The sequence below is a fragment of the Orbicella franksi genome, chromosome 9, assembly GCF_964199315.1.
Source record: "Orbicella franksi chromosome 9, jaOrbFran1.1, whole genome shotgun sequence".
Lineage (NCBI taxonomy): Eukaryota > Metazoa > Cnidaria > Anthozoa > Scleractinia > Merulinidae > Orbicella > Orbicella franksi.
The window spans coordinates 19,742,671-19,762,189 of record NC_138153.1 but is presented as its reverse complement, the minus strand read 5'-3'; the positions used below and the strand labels follow the sequence as shown (position 1 = coordinate 19,762,189).

Sequence of the window (19,519 nt, the reverse complement as noted above, 5' to 3'; positions counted from 1 at the left end):
CGTGACACATACATCCTCTCTTGCGACATATGATTAAACTCTACATGAGTAGTTCGTGCAAAAATTTATTTCCAGTTCTCCTTTATAGCAACATTAAAGTAGAAGCTTTTTAGCGCCTTTTTCTCGACAACAGTCGCATTGTGAATCTACTGTTTATGATCTTCTTTTTTTAAAAACAGAAAAAATACGCAGAAGCCGGCAGGTGTTTTGGGATGTTTTGTATTCTGCTCAGTAGTTTCCAACACTTAACCAAGACCCTCAGAATGAATTCTCTTTTGAAAACCCTTACATTAGCCAGATACTATATGAAAAAAATGCACGTAACTTTAATGAGATTTGACCGATTGCAGACTTGGCCGACTCCAAGCACAGCAAGTATCACACACTTGGACGAATTGCAGACCTATTTCCAAATACTTAGATTGGAGAAAAATATGCAAAAGTAAAACCAATATGGCTAAATTACCACGATGTTTAATCTTAATGTCCAATAAATCGTGAGTGGTTCCGTATGTGATTTTTCCTTCATTTTGCCTACCTGATCAGACATATGGGCCGATTAAGAGGAAAAACTGAATGACCATGAGTAGTAGGTATGGAGGACTGGGGGCGACATCTTAATCTTACTAAGGGTGGTGATTTCTTTTGATAGAATTAATGAGGACTTCACATTTTACCTTAAAACATCTCACCTCTTCATTGAAATTATGCCATTTAGTCCAGAGAAGCTGAAAATGGAGAATGATAGTTTAATCTAAATTTAAAGGTTTCAAAGTGGTTATGGAAAAAGAAAACAAAACAAAAAAATAAAATAACAAACAAACAAACCACATCGGTAGATAAACAAAGAAATCTTTTTTTTTTGCCTCACTTTAATTAGTTTTGTGCACGCAGGAGCCCATTATTGGGTCAATGATAACTGAGCTTCAGATTATCTGTAGCAAATCAGATTTCCAACTTTAAAATTCGTAATAATGACAGGCTCATGTTGATTTAAACGAGAAAGACGTTTTTAAGTTTTAAAGTCATTAATCGACAGAAACGAGTGTAAGATCCAATTCATGTACCACATATATACCTATATACCAATTATTGAAAGGGTAATAAAACTTGGGTCGAAGAAAAATACGTAGAGGTGGATGGGGAGGACTAAGGATGACATCATAATCTTTAGGGACGTGGTGTCTTTTTTTATGGATGACTTCACGTTTGCCTCAAAACCTCTCCCCTTTCTACCTTTCCGAAGAAATTTTACCATTTAGGCCTGAAAGCTGAAAATGGTGCAAAAGGTTGATAAAGGCTGTAAAATGATAACCCAAGAAAGCATATAGATAGATAAGTTAAGGAGCCACTTATTGTTTGACTTGTCGTTAATTAACTTTGTGCACAGTACCTTTGAGCAGTAATTCAGATTTCCAAAAGGTCTTGTTAAAAGAAGGCTTTTGATGTTATTGAGAAACAAAGATAAAGTTTCAAGTTAAATTCTAAAGGCAATTTTCGACACAAATGTCTGTCGTCGTCAATTCCATTGTTGATTTTCATGCTTATTGTCATTACTCTTTATGTAAACTTAATAAATGCAAATTTGGCATCGTAATTGACGATGTCAGACGCTTTTGTTGAAACATGTGTTTGAAAAAAAATCAAATAATCGCCTTAAATTAAGTAGCTCCGACAAAGCTGAAAGTGAAAACGTCATGAAATGAGCCGAGTGCCTAGTAAGGAAGTAAGATCTAGATTGTTTTTTAAGGCCACAAAGCAAGAAAGAGAGAGAAAAAAAAACACAAGAACTTCATTTGCTCTTTTTCCTGTAAAAATACCTTAAAAGCATGGAGGCAAAAAGAGCTTTAAAAAGAAATATCTTGGAGTCGAACCCGGGAGCTCTCCCCTACCTTAAGCGAGAATAATAAGGAGTTTCAGAAACCACAACTTCGATTAAAAAATGATTTTACAGTTTACTTACGAATCTCGCGGTACTCTTAAGTCATTTACTTTGTTTATCACTGTCAAACCAATCACGAAACTGAATCTAGGACACAGGGATAAATTCGAAATATAAATTTAAAAAATTATCCGTCGTGTTTCGCGTTCTCCAGACAACGCAGAATTTGGTCATTTCACGTTGTTGTTTTGCAAAGGACGGCGAAGAAATGTACCAAGAATTATAACGCATGTGCCCAGCCATTGTTCTCCTCATTAAACCTTTCGTTTACCGACGTTGCCCTTGCCGTCGTAGTTTTCTTAAACTCCCTAATATCACTCAGACTAACAAGCCAGAGATAGCCATCCCAATAAAGACCAAAGTCTCCATCATGGCCATTGCTTGTAAGACCTAGTAAGAGGCAAACCGAGGTGTTAGGTTTTCCCGGTTGGGCTCCCTGTTTGTCACGTGATCTGTTTTCCATTTTTGGCCTCCCACGAGGTCCTCGCGTTCAGTTGAATAAAGAGTGTTCCGCCATCTTGGTTTAGTCTTTTATTTGTCCTCCGTATTTGCGAATACACAACACGAGGCACTTCCTGAGTAATGATTTTCGTTTTTGTTGTTTATAGTTACAGGAAGAGAATTTAAAGGAGAAGCTCACTCCAAAAAGCTTGTTATTTTATCTTCACCTATTGCAAGTAAACATTCAGCTTTTTCACTCACCGAAGTTTTAGCCGCTAAAGTGCCTGCTTTCCCGACGAAATTCGTCTCGAAAGAAGCGACTTCGGAGGCCGCAATTTGGAAGTGTACTTGGTAGCCAGACTGTGTTTATGTGACGTAATTTCGTCCGACTCGAAATTGGCGGGGAGGAGAAAAACCTGCAACTGACTTTGCATCCTTCACAAGGTCAGTAAAATTTTTTTTTCAAACGATTATCCACTGTCGTATCTTGACTGCTTTCATTTTCGGAGTTTGGGGCATGTTTGTCCCAAAATAATGCTTCAGAGGAGCCATAGGCCAAAGGGGTAATCAAAAGGCTTGCCTGAAGTCATTTGGACAAAATGTCTTGGACGGAATGACGTCACGAAAACGCAAGCCTGGCTGCTGAGTACTGTTCAAAATGGCGGCAACGGTGTCGAATTTTGGGCTTCTTTGAAGGTGAATTTCATAAGGAAAACCTGCACTTAAGAGGCTGAAACTTCGGTGAGTGACTAAACTTAGTCTGAGGATTTTGTTAGCGTTGACAAAAAACATACGTTTTCCGGAGTGACTATCTCCTTTAACCATGGACATTGCCTCAGTCATAATGTTTTTCTGGGTACAGCCCTAATGATTTTCTACTCCCTTGAGTCACCAGCCGAATAATAGCACCTGTTCTGTGTCACCTCATGGCCAAGACACTTACCTAACAGCGCAGATTCTCGTTTTAAAGTCATAAAAAGAAACAGCAATATGACCAAATAAGCGGCTTTAAATTTTGACTTCTATTTACCACCCAATTCGACGTGCTTCGGATTTCTATCAATACAATACAGTTCTAAAATACAAAAAAAATTAGTAAACAGTTATCTACGCATTCACACAGTTTCTTCAACAAACTGTTCCGTAGATTGAAAGTTATACCATATTTTGGATATTTCCGAATTTACTTATTTTGGATATTTCCGAAATGTATGGTGTAAAATTTTATTCAGTTCCACAGCCATGTCTCATGGATTATCTGGAATCCTAACAACATTTATTGAGTTGGTGAAGTCTTCCAATCGAGACTCGCTGTGACAACTGACAGTTAATTTATAATTCGATACATTGTTTTCTTCCTTTTCATTGGCCGAGAGCCAGCCACATGGCCTGCAAATAACTGCCTACAAATAATGGTCTGCTCATACGTAGTACCATGTAAATGTGTTTTGCTGCAAATAATATTCTGCTCATGATCTTCGGTGATAAATGGCAGATTGCTCTCCTGAGCTGTCAGAGAGTGATTTCAATAAGAAAACAAATTTGGTGATCGAATGGTAAAACAATTACTGAACTCCGCGGTTATCGTAAAATATCGGTATTTGTCAGTGTCTCTCAGATCAATTATTTGCCCCAGCGCTTTGGCTTCGGCAAATAAATGATCTGCTCTCCACTGACAAATCACGATATTTTGCTTAACCTCGTACAGTAATTGTTAATTATGTTTCATAGTTTTCAATGAAACTACACCGCGAAGTAGCTTAAACCTCTTATGAAATCGAGGACACCCAATAATTCCATGGTTTATTTTCACTTTTTTTTTAAACGTGTTCAGTTGATCAGCGTGATATTTCTTGCTCAGCCCTGTGGTGCAGTACTCCATTAATGGTCATTCAATTGCATCTGCCGTCGGATTATCCGCCTCCACTTAACATGCCCAGAAATAACGAATGAGATCGTCGTAATTATCTATGTTTAACTGTCTATTTCTCACAGCGGACGTATGTGATATAAATGATACCGTGCAATCAGTCGACCTTATCGCCTGAAGAAGACTAGCAGTAAGCAGTCGAAACGTCGCGATCTACATCTCAAGTGACTACATCGTGAGACAAACGATAATACACTTTATTATTGCATCTACCACGATGAGTGACAACAACCTTTTCCTCGACATTGCGTATTTCTCGTTAAGCAGTGGCGGATGTAGGGGATCCACTGTTAAGCTAGCAAGGTTGGCATTCATATCCTTAGTTATTACAAAACAATTAAGTCAAATGAAAATTTATAGCATGATTGTTTATCATATATGTTATAACAGCTCCGTACATGATGAAAACGAACAAAAATATCAGTGGCTTCAGTGTAAAGCCTGTTTCGTCAAAAGAGTGGAAACAAGATGTATCTTTGTCATTATCCATTGCTAGAAAACAGGTAGAGTATATTTAGCATATATTTAAAAAATTGTTAGATATCCTTCTCAAATGAATGTGATCAAGACACATGTGTCCAGATTCATCGATTTTATTTTTAACCTCGATTTTCACGGAACGGAAACCGATAAAACAGAAAATTACTGGATTTTCCCATTTCCAAATTTAGTTCATGTTGGTCGGTGCTTTGTGTCAATCCTTCTCCTTATTTGGTTTTCTAAGAAATTTTCAAATTTAATTGATATAGTGCGTCCTGATTATTTAGTGAATCCAGGGATGATTTGTAACCTTTCAGTTATTTTTTAAAATTTTATTACCTTGTAATTAAGATGAAATGGAAATTAAGATGATAGGCTTGAATTATTGAAAATGCAGACACGCAGCAATGCAAAACGGTGCAAAGGTTGAATTTTTCCTACTTGTCAGTCACGCTGGATAAAATAGAGAGAGATTCAACAACTACCAACCCCTTAGTGGTGGGTTTTGATATGAGCAGATTTATTGGTATAAAATAATTGATAACAGTGAAAATTAAACTTCTCAGTAGCTAATCACGACGTTGCCATAAGGAATATATTTATATGCAGTATAAATACCTTGATTTTTTTACTATATGTTTTAAATAACCACTATTTAAAAAAGCTCTTATTGTACTGAAATTCAGTGTGACAATTATTTCAAGGAATGTTTTACTTCTTTATCACAAAGGAGTGCACAGAATGAAAATAACGAGTTAAAAATGTTAAAAATATACAACCGGTAAAGAAGCAGTATAATAGAATATTGTCTTAATTTGAAACTGGATTGTTTACTTTTTTTTGCCATCTGGAAACTTTGTGGAGTATCACTGGTTCCAAGGGTATGCCGTTATGTTTAATGACGAGATACGCATACGGCATAATCCCTCTCCGACCCATCTTGAAAATAGGCGCTCTTAGAAATCAGCTCATCAAGTCTTATATCAAGGGAAGCAAACGTCGTCCTCAGTGACAAGTTCTCGGTATATATTTATTTTTACCTCTCAAAACAATAAAATGTTTCCAGGGGAAACGCCAGAGGAGGTAGAAACAGTGCCCGCACACCCGAGATGTGTGGGTTTAGTTTCCAGTTGTCTGAACAGCCTGAGCTCAAACTTTCCTGTTGAGTTCCTTACCAGAACACAATGATTTCCGTTCGTTAGCCGAGTTCTGTTCCACAAGATCAAGCTAACATTTATGCGTTTACTGTTGTCAAGCTAGGTATTCTTCAAGTAATGAAGCAGAATTAAGTTAAAGCCTGGGGTGTAAAATAGACCAAAGCCTATGTTAATTGAGTCAAATCAATTTCCTTTTGTTCGGAAATTCGCACGATGAAAATTTTTGTCGCATTTTACTTGAAAACCCATAATTAGAAGCCGATCAGCAGTTGGTAATTGATTGTGCTTAGCTGTAGTCTTTCAAATGGACGTTAGCCATGATACTGTAAACATAATCATCTAAACGGGAAGCAGCAGGCCCAGGGAACCAGATAAGGTTTCGTTTGTCATGTATATGAAAATTTTAGCTTGCTTCCTCTTTCTTCGCGTCGCACTCGCGAATCCCTGCGGTAATGTCCTTGATATAAAAAATTCACTGTGTACACTTCGGAAAAACACCTAAAAATCATAAGTAAACACTGAAAACCCTTTCGGTCTTGGCAAAGATCCATTTCAAAAATTATAACTAAACATTTTGCGATAAACTCGCAACAAGGATCTTTGATAGCCGGGTGCTTATAATGTTCATTGAACGTAAACTTTAAATCAATTGTAAAGCCGCAGCGATCGAAAAAAGCATAAGCTTGATCATGAGATATTCTGAGCAGCAACCAGAAAGCCAGCAACCGTACGTGTAAAAGTAATAGAAAACGCTTCCTGAGGCAAGGTTTGAGGTGTTAATTATTCTGATGCATGAAGAAAATACCTGTCAGCCACGCATTCAACATATGAATATAATGCGCTAAGATACGCGTTTATCTGGTGCTATCACTTCGACACCTGCGGCCCTTATATTTATACGCAAAAGGGAGAAATAGCGCACGGGTCCGTACAGGTCACGAATAGGAGAAGTCACGAAAAATGCCTAAAAATTCGCTATCCCTCCATCACTTTTCCGATGGTTGTCTTTAATCACATAAAAGTTGTTCTCTGACTCTAGCTATTGTGTGTGGCAAATTAAAATATATAGACTAAACAAATTGAATGTGGCGGAAAGATCAATAATTAATTTACGCTGTTTTTTTTCCGTTTTCAATCAAGGAATTTAAAATAATCTTAACGACCATGTTTCTAGAGTTGTCCACTTTGTTCTCTCACGTGATGATATGAGTGCTTGGTGCAAAGTAAATTAAAAAGATATGCCGAATAAAAAGTTTGTCAAAAGTCAAACGTTTGCCGAAAATTTTCATTTGTAAGGTTTTAAATTAAAGACGCTAAGAACAAAATTTAGTTTAGATCCATAATGATGGCGTTTAACTGGTTGTAGCTGATAAGTGCGGGAAGGACGCATTTTCTCATTTTTATTTTATTTTGAGTCTAGTACCCAGATCTTCAAAATTAGAAATTAGAGACAGAATTAGGTAAAGGCAACTCAGTTCAATTGTTCAACGTAGGTGCTGCTATGTGCCTTTAAAAGTCCGTTTTGCGCTAAAACGGCGAATATTTTGAGGATGAACAAGTTGGCTGAATGTACATAGCCGTCTGTCGAGAATTGGTTAAAGAAACAGTTTGCGTGAGGTTTAACTGACTGGTTTTTTTTTGGAGAAAAGCAGAAACCATATGTGACTTTCCCCCGCTTTTCGGCTTTTCCGTGAATTTCAATAAAAGAATTCAACTCCGTCTGGGGCCTGACATTGGTTTTGTTTTGTGGTTTTTTTAAAATTATCAAGTTAGCTAGCAAGTTAGCTATCTTGTGTTTTTTGTTTTTTTTTATTTAAACAATTTGAACATAAAACTTCCACTGACAGCTATCAGTTCTTAGGCCTTGGAAAGAAACACTCTATTGTAGAAACACCTTTCTCCTGAAACTTGTCTAAATAACTAATTAACAGTAACAGTGAGAAAACCTTGCCAGTCACGCCATGACACACGATAGCGAGCATGGTGGCCGGAATCTTTGGCCGGAATCTTTGACGCGTAATACTGCCCTGTTTGCGAGAATAGACTACATTAAACTAAAGATAGTCACCCAAAACAAATATACCATCTTATTGAACTCTTTAGTCTCGGAAGATCACTTAAGAACTCGCGATTTCACCATCCGTGTCAAATCTTGCCGATTTTGACGAAATTTTCTTACCAAAATGATCTTATAAGGATTTCTTCATTAAAAACATAAAATTGTGGCACCGCCCTCCCTTCTCATATATGATATAGTTCACCACATCTGGAGACATTGAACTATTTTCTACGATAATTATGCGTTCTTTGTTATTCATGAGTATACTTAATGACTTTCTTGCCCTTTTTCGCTTTCTCCTTTCAAACCATCGTTTGTTTAAGCTACTACTTCCTTAGTGGTTGCTGATGACGCAAACAGGATAATGTTTCGTGATAAAAGTGTTTCGAAAACAATAGAAATTTCTTCTTGGTTGCTTGTGACCTTATTAAGACTGTCGCAACAGTGACAACAAGAAAAATTTCAGAATAATTCATGTCAACTTAAACTTCAGGAGAATGATTGACAGTCAGCTGCATGTGACTATTTTTAATACAGGAACTTCTGGAACTGAAAACCGATTTCAAAGGATAGTGTCAGGACGAGCTGGAGCAGAGTTCTAAAGCCAACCCGTTTGATCTCCGGATATATCTTTTACGCAGTTATAGAATTCTTCTTATTGGGATTTCCTTGCCTCAAGATCAAAACCAACGAACATGGATCAAGCAAACTTCACTTTAAATTCAACCACAGCACCAACAACGAAGAACCTCGGTAAGGGAGACTTCGCGGAAGGAATAGGTTCAGATGACGCTACGTGGATTTTGACGAGCGCTTTCATCATTTTTACAATGCAGTCCGGATTCGGACTTCTCGAATCCGGAATGGTCTCCAGGAAAAATGAAGTGAACATCATGGTCAAGAACGCGGTGGATGTGATATACGGTGGCCTGTCTTATTGGCTTTTCGGATTCGCATTTAGCTACGGAATCAGCGAGCGTAAAAACCCGGTTATCGGCCTTGGAAAGTTTTTGACGGACGCAGACGAACGAGAAATGGGGAAGATCTTTTCAAAGTACTTTTTTCATCTCTCCTTTTCTACGACTGCGACAACCATTGTCTCTGGTGCTATGGCGGAAAGGGCGAGCTTAAAAGCGTACGCACTTTACTCATTCTTAAACACTCTGACATACTGTGTTTCAGCTCATTGGATCTGGGATGAACACGGTTGGCTTCGGAAAATGGGCGCTGTCGACATTGCCGGATGCGGTGCTGTGCATTTAGTTGGCGGAGTGAGTGGCTTGGTGGCGACTTTGATGTTAAAACCCCGAACTGGCAGATTCGATTCAAATTCTCCGCCCAAACAAATGGCTTCTCCTACAAATGTTCTCTTGGGGACCTTCATGTTATGGTGGGGCTGGCTGGGTTTTAACTGTGGCAGCACGTTTGGAATAAGCGACATGAAGTGGAAACTTGCCTGCAGGTAAGAATGTTCTATAGTACAAGGTTATAAATAATTCAGGTTTAAACGGCCAAGATATTGAATTATGGGTTTAGTTTGATCTGTGCAACGGGTGGCCTTGGGATCAGAAGTTGGAGAAAGAGAATTATCTTCTATAACCAAATCTTTACTGAACTACTGAACTGCGATAGTGTTCACTGGTAGCTCAAATTACATCTTGGAATATGTATTTATTCTTTTTCTTCGCTTTTTTCGGTTTCTCTAGGCTGGATCCCTGAGGCCTTAAAAATGAGGTTAGGATTGACGGTTGCTGACCGCAAACGACAAGCGGAAAATATTAAAGTGCCACCAGAAGCCATAATCGGGGACGGAGACCGTAAGCGCGCGCTATTTCTAGCGTTGGGGCTGTCCGTATGATATGGGAGAATTTTTCTAGTTTTAGAACAAATTGCGCCATCATGTGCGGCACACGCGCGTACATGCTGCGTGGATTTTTGCGGATATAGCGCGGGGAAATGGCGTCCAAAATTCCCGAAATGTTTGATGTTTTTGGCCCACAAATCAATATGTTCATGTCTGTTGGAATTTTGCTTCAGTATTTTCGTCGTAAGCTGCTCCAGTTTGAGTGAAGTAAGACAGTGCCGAATTTAGTTATGTCCCGCTTCATATCGCTGACCAAGTTGTGTTCCGCTGCTTCATTTACAAGAGCTCCACAGTACTCCACTCTAAGTTTCACATATGTTGAAGATTAACAGCTTTTCCATAACACAGCAAAAAAAACCAGTTGGATATATTTGGATATAGCACCGTTTCAGGACTTCAAAGTTTCCCTCCTCTTGCCACACGCTTGCGATGATTTCGCCAGGTCTATCTCGACCGAAAAGTAAAACAAAGTAATTGCAAGTTTGAGTTTCGCCTGAATTGTAAGCAACGCTTGATGCTTTATCAAGGCCCAATAAGTGACAATAAAGTTTATTTCTGTAGATGCTGCTCAGTTTTGTCTGTGTAAAAGTCCAATAAATTGTCTGTTGTCGATGAATAAGAGCGCCCGCCGATGCGTCAGTCAGTAAAACATGACAAATTGGACTTCCCCACTTTCGTGTGAAAACGTACATCGAACTCATATAATATCTCTAGTTTTTTAAATATGTTTAAGGCTGATTAATGTTTGAGAACATATTAAAAGCTTAACTGAATATATGTGAATACAGCAGAAATAATCAGCAAAGTTACGATTTCGTTGGCTGAGTTATGAAAACTCTATGTCTATTTTCTTTTCTTTTTTATTTTCGCAGTGTAAAATTTCACAATGTTAAAGAAATACACACGATGTTAGTAGCCTTTTGGCGTTGGTGAAAACTGTTGCAGCATCTCAGCACAAAAGACAACGAAGGAAATCTTTGTCCGGATTTGTTGACAATTGAAAACACCGACTCGGATTTGAAGGTGCACGCGCTGCACTATCCAAATGAGCTTATTATGTACGCGTCATACTTTCCGTTAAAAAACTTTTGCAAACTCGCCAAACAAACAGAAGCAATAAGAAACTATCAAAAACAGGGTTTGGTTATGATTAATCATTGTTTCGGGAAACTCTCAAATTAACCCGATACCAAAGTAAAGAGTTGTCTTTCATAACTTTTCTTTACAGAACAAACGCAAAAGCTTACGCGTTCAACTAGCGCGAGCACATATTATTCATTCACAGCGCGAAATTGAAGTCTTGTTTTCGACCCTGAAAAACTCACCTTTTCCATTAGCTCAGAGCATAAAACTACACGTAAGAGCCCTGGTTCTTATTCCCTGTCTTATTCCCTGCCATCGCTGTGAAAAATCTGTAAGAGAATCTCGCAACTCTCACCATTTGATCACGCAACGTGACAACGTCCACGCGAGAGCATCCAACACGTACGTGGATCCGCGCGGATATATGACGTCGGTATGGCGCAATTTGTTCTAAAAATAGAAAAATTGTCCCATATCATAGGTGCACGCGGATCCCAAGACATATGGTCTCCGTCCCCGATTATGGCTCCTGAGTGCCACTGAAACGAAATTTTCGTATGTGAGATTTTCGCTTAGAAATAAAGTTTCAACCCTACTTGGAAACACTGCAGACTTTTTGTTGCATACGGTGACCGAAAACTGCTTTTTCAGCCGTTCGAAGTTTGCTGGTTAAGGCCAAAATTGGCGGCCATCTTGGCGCGGCCAAAACAGCCTAGTGACGTTACTGGTTGTATTAATCTCATGCCGCGATGAAAATTTAGAGTGATTATGGGGGAAGAGAATACTGTTCGAAGCCCCCCAAAAAACATCTTTAAAAGGACATCTCAGAGCTGTAAAGCAGATAATAACAGTAGCTTTAGACATGAAGAGGTGGAGAGTCGATCCTGGGGCTATTTATCCAGTCTATTTAATTGGATATTTGCAGGATATTTTATGTAAGCAAGCAAACGAGTGGGAGTTCTTCAGATCGCAAAATGATCGGGACTCTTAATTGGTTAAATGGCGAGCACTCAATTAAAGAGGCCCTGTTAGGAGGGGTACCCATGTCCCCTGTCTAAAATTCACCACCAGCCATGTCGGCATTTCGCAAGACTCCTATGTCGCCTGTCGGAATTTCGTCTCAGAGGAATTGTTTCGGGAAATTTGACCTTGTTCGATTAAAACGAAGCTACACGTATAACACATCGTAATACCTTTGTTTATTAAAAAAAACCGACAGAGTGCTCTCAAGTCTCACGCGTTGAGCACGAGGGTCACGCAAAAGAATTCAATCTTGCGTTCTCACGCTCAAACTATTATTTCTCGCGCATTCAAGGTTTCTTGCTGTTTTAGTCAAGTACATATAAAATTATAATTAAGTATCTTTTTGGATATAATTAACTTCTTGTATGCTTTGCACTTGCTTCGAACACTTTTCAGCAGTAGGAATTCTTACGCAGAGCCAGCATTTCTCCGGTCAGTGGGTTTAGTGATTACTTTATGGTTACTTTTAAAGCATAAAATTTCGACTCAGAATGGAGGAAAAGACTTCTTAGCTACTTCAATTTTTCAAAATTTTCTAAGGGGCTGGGGGCATATTGGGAGCATACTTTCTAAGGGCTTGGGCATGTTTTCGAGCGCTGAATTTGCTAACCTCCTAGGGGATGTGGGGGCATGCTCCCCTTGGGAAATTTTGAAATTTACACGCTTGGAATTGCTATTTTCAGCCTTTTTCCAGTCAGTATTTGGACCTAAAGTACAATCGAACCTATGACTGTTTTTACAATTTTTATGTTTAAGAACCGTTCTTTAACTCAAAATCTCAACGGCCTCAATCAGATAATCTCTCCTATCTTTAATCTTCCTTTGAATTTGGCGTAACCCTTACCTTCTGCTGAAGACGAGAAGACCTTGGCAGCTTTCCCCTGTCTCTCTTTTCCTGATTAATACAGCTTCATTTTCTCTTACAGGTGGCCCACTAATAAAAATATGAAGCCGACTTTCGAAGATCTCTTTCCTTTTTCCTTAAGCGTGTTTTTAGGCGTTTTAGGACACTGCTCACTCAGCTGAGAGTGAGAAAAAATACTCAGCAATGACGGACTCGATTTATTCGACGTGGACGTTTAGCATATATAAGAAAGCCTGGATTTCAAGACCCGTCGACATCGCGCGTGAGAGAGGAAAACACATTTAAAACTCTGGAAATGCATCTTCACTTCGACTCAGACGTTTAAAACAATCACTGCATTCTCAGTTCCGAAATTCGTTGTCGGTCTATCTTGCCATTGGTGTCGCTTTCTCTATTTCGCTGGAGTAGTCTGTCGTTCTTCGCCAATTCATAGCTCTCATGTCGCCGTTTCAAGGCCATGTCGCTTGTCGGAATTTACCCCTAACAGGGTCTCATTAAACAATATCTACACTCATAAAGTAAAAAAGACATGAAAACAAGAGAAAGCGGCTTTTGAAAATATTATCCGGAGTGCTGCTGCACGAATCGCAGCAGCAACGCTTCGAGTTTTCGAGTCGCTTCGCTTCAAGGAAACCGGACGCTTTGTGAGTTTCACCGTGGACGAGATTGTGCCACAGTGACCTTTAGTCCAGTTGTATCTGCTGCATCCTACAAGTTATCACAAAAGCAACAATTTAAGAAACCGTCTTCTTTTATATGAGGGAGCGAATTTAAACTAAGAAGGTAAACTAAGCTGCCATGACCCTACAGGTATGTTTTCAGGAAACGAGAGAAAGCGTGACAATGTCGCCGGCGAAAGGTCATGTATGCAAATTGCTTCAAATTCTGTTTAATAAACCTTCGAAAGGATTGTAAACTAGTGACGTTTTAACGAATTGCTTTGAACTTGGATACTATTAAATGAAGATCATAGACATAAGTATGTGCTAAAGAACTCAAAGTAATCCATCGGCCGTGAAATATTGCAATTGGGAGATACGTGTAAAAGAGAAGCGAAATTCCCGCTTTGTTTACACCGATACGTATACGGCGATAAAGCAAACCCTGCTGCGGATCACAATTTTCAAAGATACATTTTGTCTACCACAAGAACTTTCACTTATTAAGATCATAAAAGGATGCCCTCTGTGTGCAAAGAAGTACTCGACTCAAAGCTTGTGGACCGTTAATAACTTCGTGATTGTGCGGATGGCTGATGCGCTTACGGCTTTCAATGCAGTAAAGTTGCCGAGGATATACTCCAACCTTGTTAATAGCCCTTAGATTAACGTGAGAATCCAAATTTCAGAACCAGGCTGAAAACAGACGACGAAATATCGTGTTAAGGCTTCAGGACGTGATATAAAAGTTGCCACACTCGTCTTCGAAATCTCCACTGAATCGAGTACAGTGCGGGTCCGCAAATGATCCCAGGACCGCAAATGATCCCGGACCGCAAATGATCCCCAAATTGAACCGCAAATGATCCCGGACCGGAAATGATCCCCATATTGGACCGCAAATGATCCCGATCAAAAAGTAAGGAATGGCATGGATAGTGGGATGGAGTGGATAAGGAATTGGCGTACGTGAATACCGATGTTTTTATTAAAGCCATCTTATAATTATAATGGCTTACCACTTGATTCTTTTTTTTGCATACTTTCGATTAAACTTTGTTGCTAACTACGATGTTATGAATATCACCACTCAATCATCAAAACACGACTTGGCTTACATTTCTTTGCAATTCTCAGTAAAATTATGATCAGTGCAACACACGCTACATCTCCTCCTTTGCTAAACATTGATATTTCGGTGTTATAGTTAAATCACATTTTATCAACCATTAACGCCACTCGTCTAAAGTTTTAAACTAACCATGAAGCAACTATTATGAAAGACGCTGTCACCTGAGTAGACCCACAAGCCTACAACGTTTCATCACTCTGTAAAACATCTAGTGTGTAGCACTGGAAATTTGAACAAATTTATTTTGTAATTTTTACTTGGTCGTATTTTGGCTTTAATTCCTCGGAAATGACCACTTGAGTATTCTAAGAAGCCAAAATTCCAAGCTATAGTTATGAAGTTCAGCTTTATGACCACGCAAGGCCAAGGCTTGGGCTTCGTTTTGTCAATTAGCTGTTTGATAGATGTTTGATACTATCGCCATCGGCATTTCGAGAATGTTTACAAGTATGTGTTTTTCTAAGACTTCTAATTCAATAGATCGTCTTCATGTGACATGTTTTTATCCTCATCAGGCATAAGAGGCGGTATATTTATATCTGTTTACAATTAGCGTGCTTCGTTTGGAAACCAGAGCATTTTGAATTTCAGGGTTATGGAGCTGGCGTGACACAAGGCTACGATTGAGTTTGTTGAAAAATATACACTTATCTCATGATTTTGAGCCTTTTTAAAAGTTAGAGCATTAGGAAAAGTGCTTATATAAATGCTTGTTTGTTTAGTACTGATAATCAGTCGCCTAGAAAGCCAAAGTAAGTTCCAGATGTTTGCACTATATTCCGGCCGCCACATTGGTGTACCACGGATGTACGTACACCAACATGGCGTTTTGTTACTGGACTCAAAATGATAAAATATGTTCTTTTAGTTCATTATTTTTGTACATGTTCTCACCTTCCTCTGATATAAATCCATGCCATTCCTTATTTTTTGATCGCGATCATTTCCGGTCCGGGATCATTTGCGGTTCAATTTGGGGATCATTTGCGGTCCGGGATCATTTGCGGTCCTGGGATCATTTGCAAACCCGTACAGTACTCAAGATGTTCGAAAAGTATACTGAGGTGTTCTAATCTGTAGCATTTATTTTGTTGAATCTACACTCTTCGGCGTCCTCCAACGTTTTTGAGGTGTATTTCCTGTCAAGGCTGGACAGAAATTACAAGGTAGAAAACTAGTAGGTATCGACAATATGAGGAATAAACTTGAATAAATTAAGTGAAAACAAGAGAGAATCTACAGCGCTTCTTCCGTGAATACAACCAGTGACGTCACAAGATCCTTTAAACTTGGTTCCAGAGCCCGGACACTGTTTTGCTCCAAAAAGTCGATTTCAGCAGCTAAAAATAGCAGTTTCCGTCAGGATTTGACAGAAATAAAGTTCACCATTATTTTAAGCACGTTTGAAACTATAAATTGGGCTAATAAAAGAGAGTACGAAAATTTCGTTTCAGTGGCACTTTAAACTTTTGCCATCTGTAGACGTTTTTACACTAAAGTGAACAAAGCAGTATTTACGGTTAATAGATGATATTTTTCTGTCTATCATGATTATAAATTGATATAATTAAAGATAATAACAAACATAGCAATAAAATCAGAGACAATTTTTTGGAGTTTGCCGTAAAACTCTCTAACATAACGTACATCATAGAATAGGTTTCTACATGCCTGGGCTTCCTTCGATCTTTAAGTCGTTTCCTTTATTGAATTATGACGTTTTCCCAAGCAAATGGTCATGGAATTACTAATCTTTCATGTCAGATCACAAACCAAACTAGAAGAAGGCGTGCGTGAAAGATTAATTATTAGTTCGATTCCTGCTCGTTCTTTCAAGTGGCGACTTTTTGTTTGCTCATAGTCGTATGCAATTTACCACACAGGGCAGCAGTTGTAACTATCAACGGCTCTATAGGTGGAGGGATAGTGGGGATGACATACAGGTAGGAATACTAATCTGACTTTTCTGTCAGCTGGGACTAATTTTCATATCTTGACTTTGCCACCAAAATTACATTGCTGCTCGAAAATGCTTTTCCTGATATGAAAATGCGCTTCAATTTTACACAAATGTTTAGGCGCGCCTGACATGTGTCATGCCATCACGGGGAGACTCTGCCTAAAAGGATTTACCTTTTTCTAGGTGGAAGTATACGAAGTTTCTTTCAGTTCAAATTGCCCATCAAAATATCCAGAACAGATTCCTTCAACGGCTAATTCATCCCAATGTTTCAAGAGATCACTCAATCCGAGGGTGTGTACGTTAGGTGTGTGAAAGAGTAGCCATTTTCTATGGAAAGGGTACATAGAAGGGTTGCTTTTCCTGTCAAAAATGGTGTATACAAAGGAAAGGGTTAAGACCTGAGTGCGGAGGCTCCACATGTAAAGCTCCGCTGAATAGCTATCCTCCCCCCATCGGGACGTATGATGAACTGGGTAAAAACATGGGATCCAGACATTATCGATAAGGCAACCTCGCTTTAGGTCATCCTTGGGGACCCAGCGGTAGTTCTTTGGAGTGGGAAGAGTTAAACCCGGCAAAAATAAAAGCGGCGAAATTTTTCCCGCTTCAATTTTTGCCTGGTTTACTTCCCCACTCATCCAAGGATGGCTTGACATCTTTACATGAAATTATTCCATTTGCTGTTACTTTCAGCTACATTTGTTTAAAGAACAAGTTAAACATTCCAATTTTTGTGACTGGGATTCTGGCTGGGCTCGTCAGCATAACAGGTAAATTAATTTGCGTTGAGTGATGCCACTTTTGCAGCTAACATTTTAGTCCGAGTTGTTCGGACCATCTAGGTTACCTATCTGAGTATGTCTTTAATTTCCGAAAATCTTTCGTACTGGCGTCGTTTTTAACAAAACCATAGAAAAGTATACACCACCGGAGCGTCAAAAGAAATGATTATTTTAAAGGACACGCGAGCCTTCAAATGCAAAACTGAAAATGTTTGCTAAACTGAATTACCTGTCTTCGTCCACGCACGTACGACCAAACAAACTGAACCATGTCAATCAATGACGGACTACAAAAATGTCTGTGGCTTTTTTGAATTTCTTATTGGTTACTAAAAAAAAATTATTTTGATCTAGACGTATAGGATATTTGCGGATCTTCGTCACATGACAAGGCCTATGAGAGAAGGTTTTGACAAGTTTTGACAAAAAAGACTTACACACTTTGGCGCATTGAAAATCGAGGAACAGTTTTTAACATTCATCAGCACTTCTACATTAGTTAATTACTACCATTCCTCCTCGGTCACAGCAGTGACATCAAGCAAATAATTGGTAAACAAGTTATGATCATCTTAAATTAAAAACGCCCTCCATTGTCGTGTTTAGCGCTTCTAGCTCAGAAGCGAGTTCGATGAGTCCTATTTTCATGAAAAACGAACGCTGTCAGTAAAGTAGAGTTTCAACTCGGAGCTCGTAGCCAACAGTTTGAGAGTATTCTCATGCAATGCAGTGGAATTACACGCGTATCATGTTGCGTCTGGTAGTTTTGTTTATTTCTTCAGTCAGCGCTTATCAGTCATTCATATTCTTTCATTTAATACGCAGCCATCTGTTCTCTTACCCGCCCATGGGAGGCTATCGTAATTGGTGCAATAGGCGCCCTCCTAGCCTGCTCTGGATGTGCTCTTCTCGAGAGGCTCCGTATCGATGATCCTGTGGGCTGTGTACCCACACACGGTGTGGCAGGAATCTGGGGCCTATTGTCCGTCGCCTTCTTTGTTGAAAAAGATATCCTCGAAAATAGATTCTCTAACGAGTTTGGAATCTTCAAGGGCGGTCGCTGGAGCTTCTTGGGAGTTCAGCTGCTCACGGTCGTTGCTGTTGCTGCCTGGGCTGCGTTAACAACATTTCTAGAGCTGCTATTGGTCAATCGGCTGCTGGGACTGCGCTTGAGTGTGGAGGATGAGTTAATGGGGGCTGACAAAGTGGAGCATGGAATCGACGAACACGATCCGAACTCAACTCAACGCAGTTATGGCGTCAATTCCAAAGAAAATGGACACGAAGACGCATTGAAATCAGTAGAGGTAAATCTGATTGGTTTGGAAGCCGCTAAGATTGACTGCACTTCAAGGAAAGTTATTCGCGCAACAAAGGAGACTTTTGTCTGATTGGTTGATCTGTGACCCTGGTACTCAGGCTCTTACTGAGCGCGCACTGCCGAAATCTTAAAAACAAAGATGGCGTCCGAAAGAGCGATTTCGTTGTTGACTTTGCTTCATCGCTTGTTCTAGAGTTTTAGGTAAACGTTGCAGTTTTTTTGCTTTGACCTCTTTTTCATAACGGTAGGAAAATTTAGGGCGGGAAAACTCAAACTTCTCACAGGTTACCGTTCTCGCTTTTACTGGCGAGCAACTGTTTCCCTCGTGCCTTTGCTGGGTGGAAAAATGGTCCGCCACAAGTGCAAAAAACGCGTTCTAACAGCGCGTATGTAAAGTTTAGAGAATGGGTAGTGTGTAGAAAGTGCTGTTGTAAGTTAATTAACAAGAGTGCAAGGGTGTTATAGTAAAAAAGGAGTTCCTTTTGTCTTTTTAATTAATTCAATACATGTATCGATCTGTAAAAACTTACTTTGATTGGCTTGCTTGGAAATCAGTGGGATATTATAGTAGAAATTGCGTTCTCCACTCAAAATCTTGCTCTGTTGTTGTGGGCATTTGCAAGGTAGGGAAGTTACATCAAAAATGGCATTGAAATATACGCATAAAGTGAGCTGTTTTAATAACCAATTTCAAGCATCCCTTTGATTTAACTATAAGCTTAATTACAATTATTATTCCATTACTAAATACAATTAGTGCTGTTGTGTTTGAAAGCAGAGAAACTCTTTTATGGATAGCACTTCATATTTCCTTCTTC

At 39.2% G+C, this 19,519-nt stretch overlaps 1 protein-coding gene across 1 annotated transcript; it reads left to right on the top strand.

Moving 5' to 3' along the window:
• Nucleotides 1-8,647: 8,647 nt before the first annotated feature.
• On the top strand, nucleotides 8,648-19,171 carry LOC145498029 (putative ammonium transporter 3). The gene is made up of 4 exons (XM_081477902.1): nucleotides 8,648-9,471; nucleotides 16,519-16,578; nucleotides 17,292-17,368; nucleotides 18,206-19,171. Exons 1-4 carry the CDS (start codon nucleotides 8,705-8,707, stop codon nucleotides 18,769-18,771), a joined length of 1,470 nt encoding a protein of 489 aa, XP_081334028.1. The 5' UTR covers nucleotides 8,648-8,704; the 3' UTR covers nucleotides 18,772-19,171.
• The last annotated feature ends 348 nt before the right edge of the window (nucleotides 19,172-19,519 follow it).

What these genes read in the sequence shown, in the direction of transcription:
- LOC145498029 (XM_081477902.1), top strand. Translation starts at nt 8,705, where the DNA reads ATGGATCAAGCAAACTTCACTTTAAATTCAACCACAGCACCAACAACG. An exon ending in ATAGTGGGGATGACATACAG is followed by an intron (nt 16,579 to 17,291) that starts GTAGGAATACTA and finishes TGTTACTTTCAG; the next exon opens with CTACATTTGTTTAAAGAACA. An exon ending in TGGGCTCGTCAGCATAACAG is followed by an intron (nt 17,369 to 18,205) that starts GTAAATTAATTT and finishes TTTAATACGCAG; the next exon opens with CCATCTGTTCTCTTACCCGC.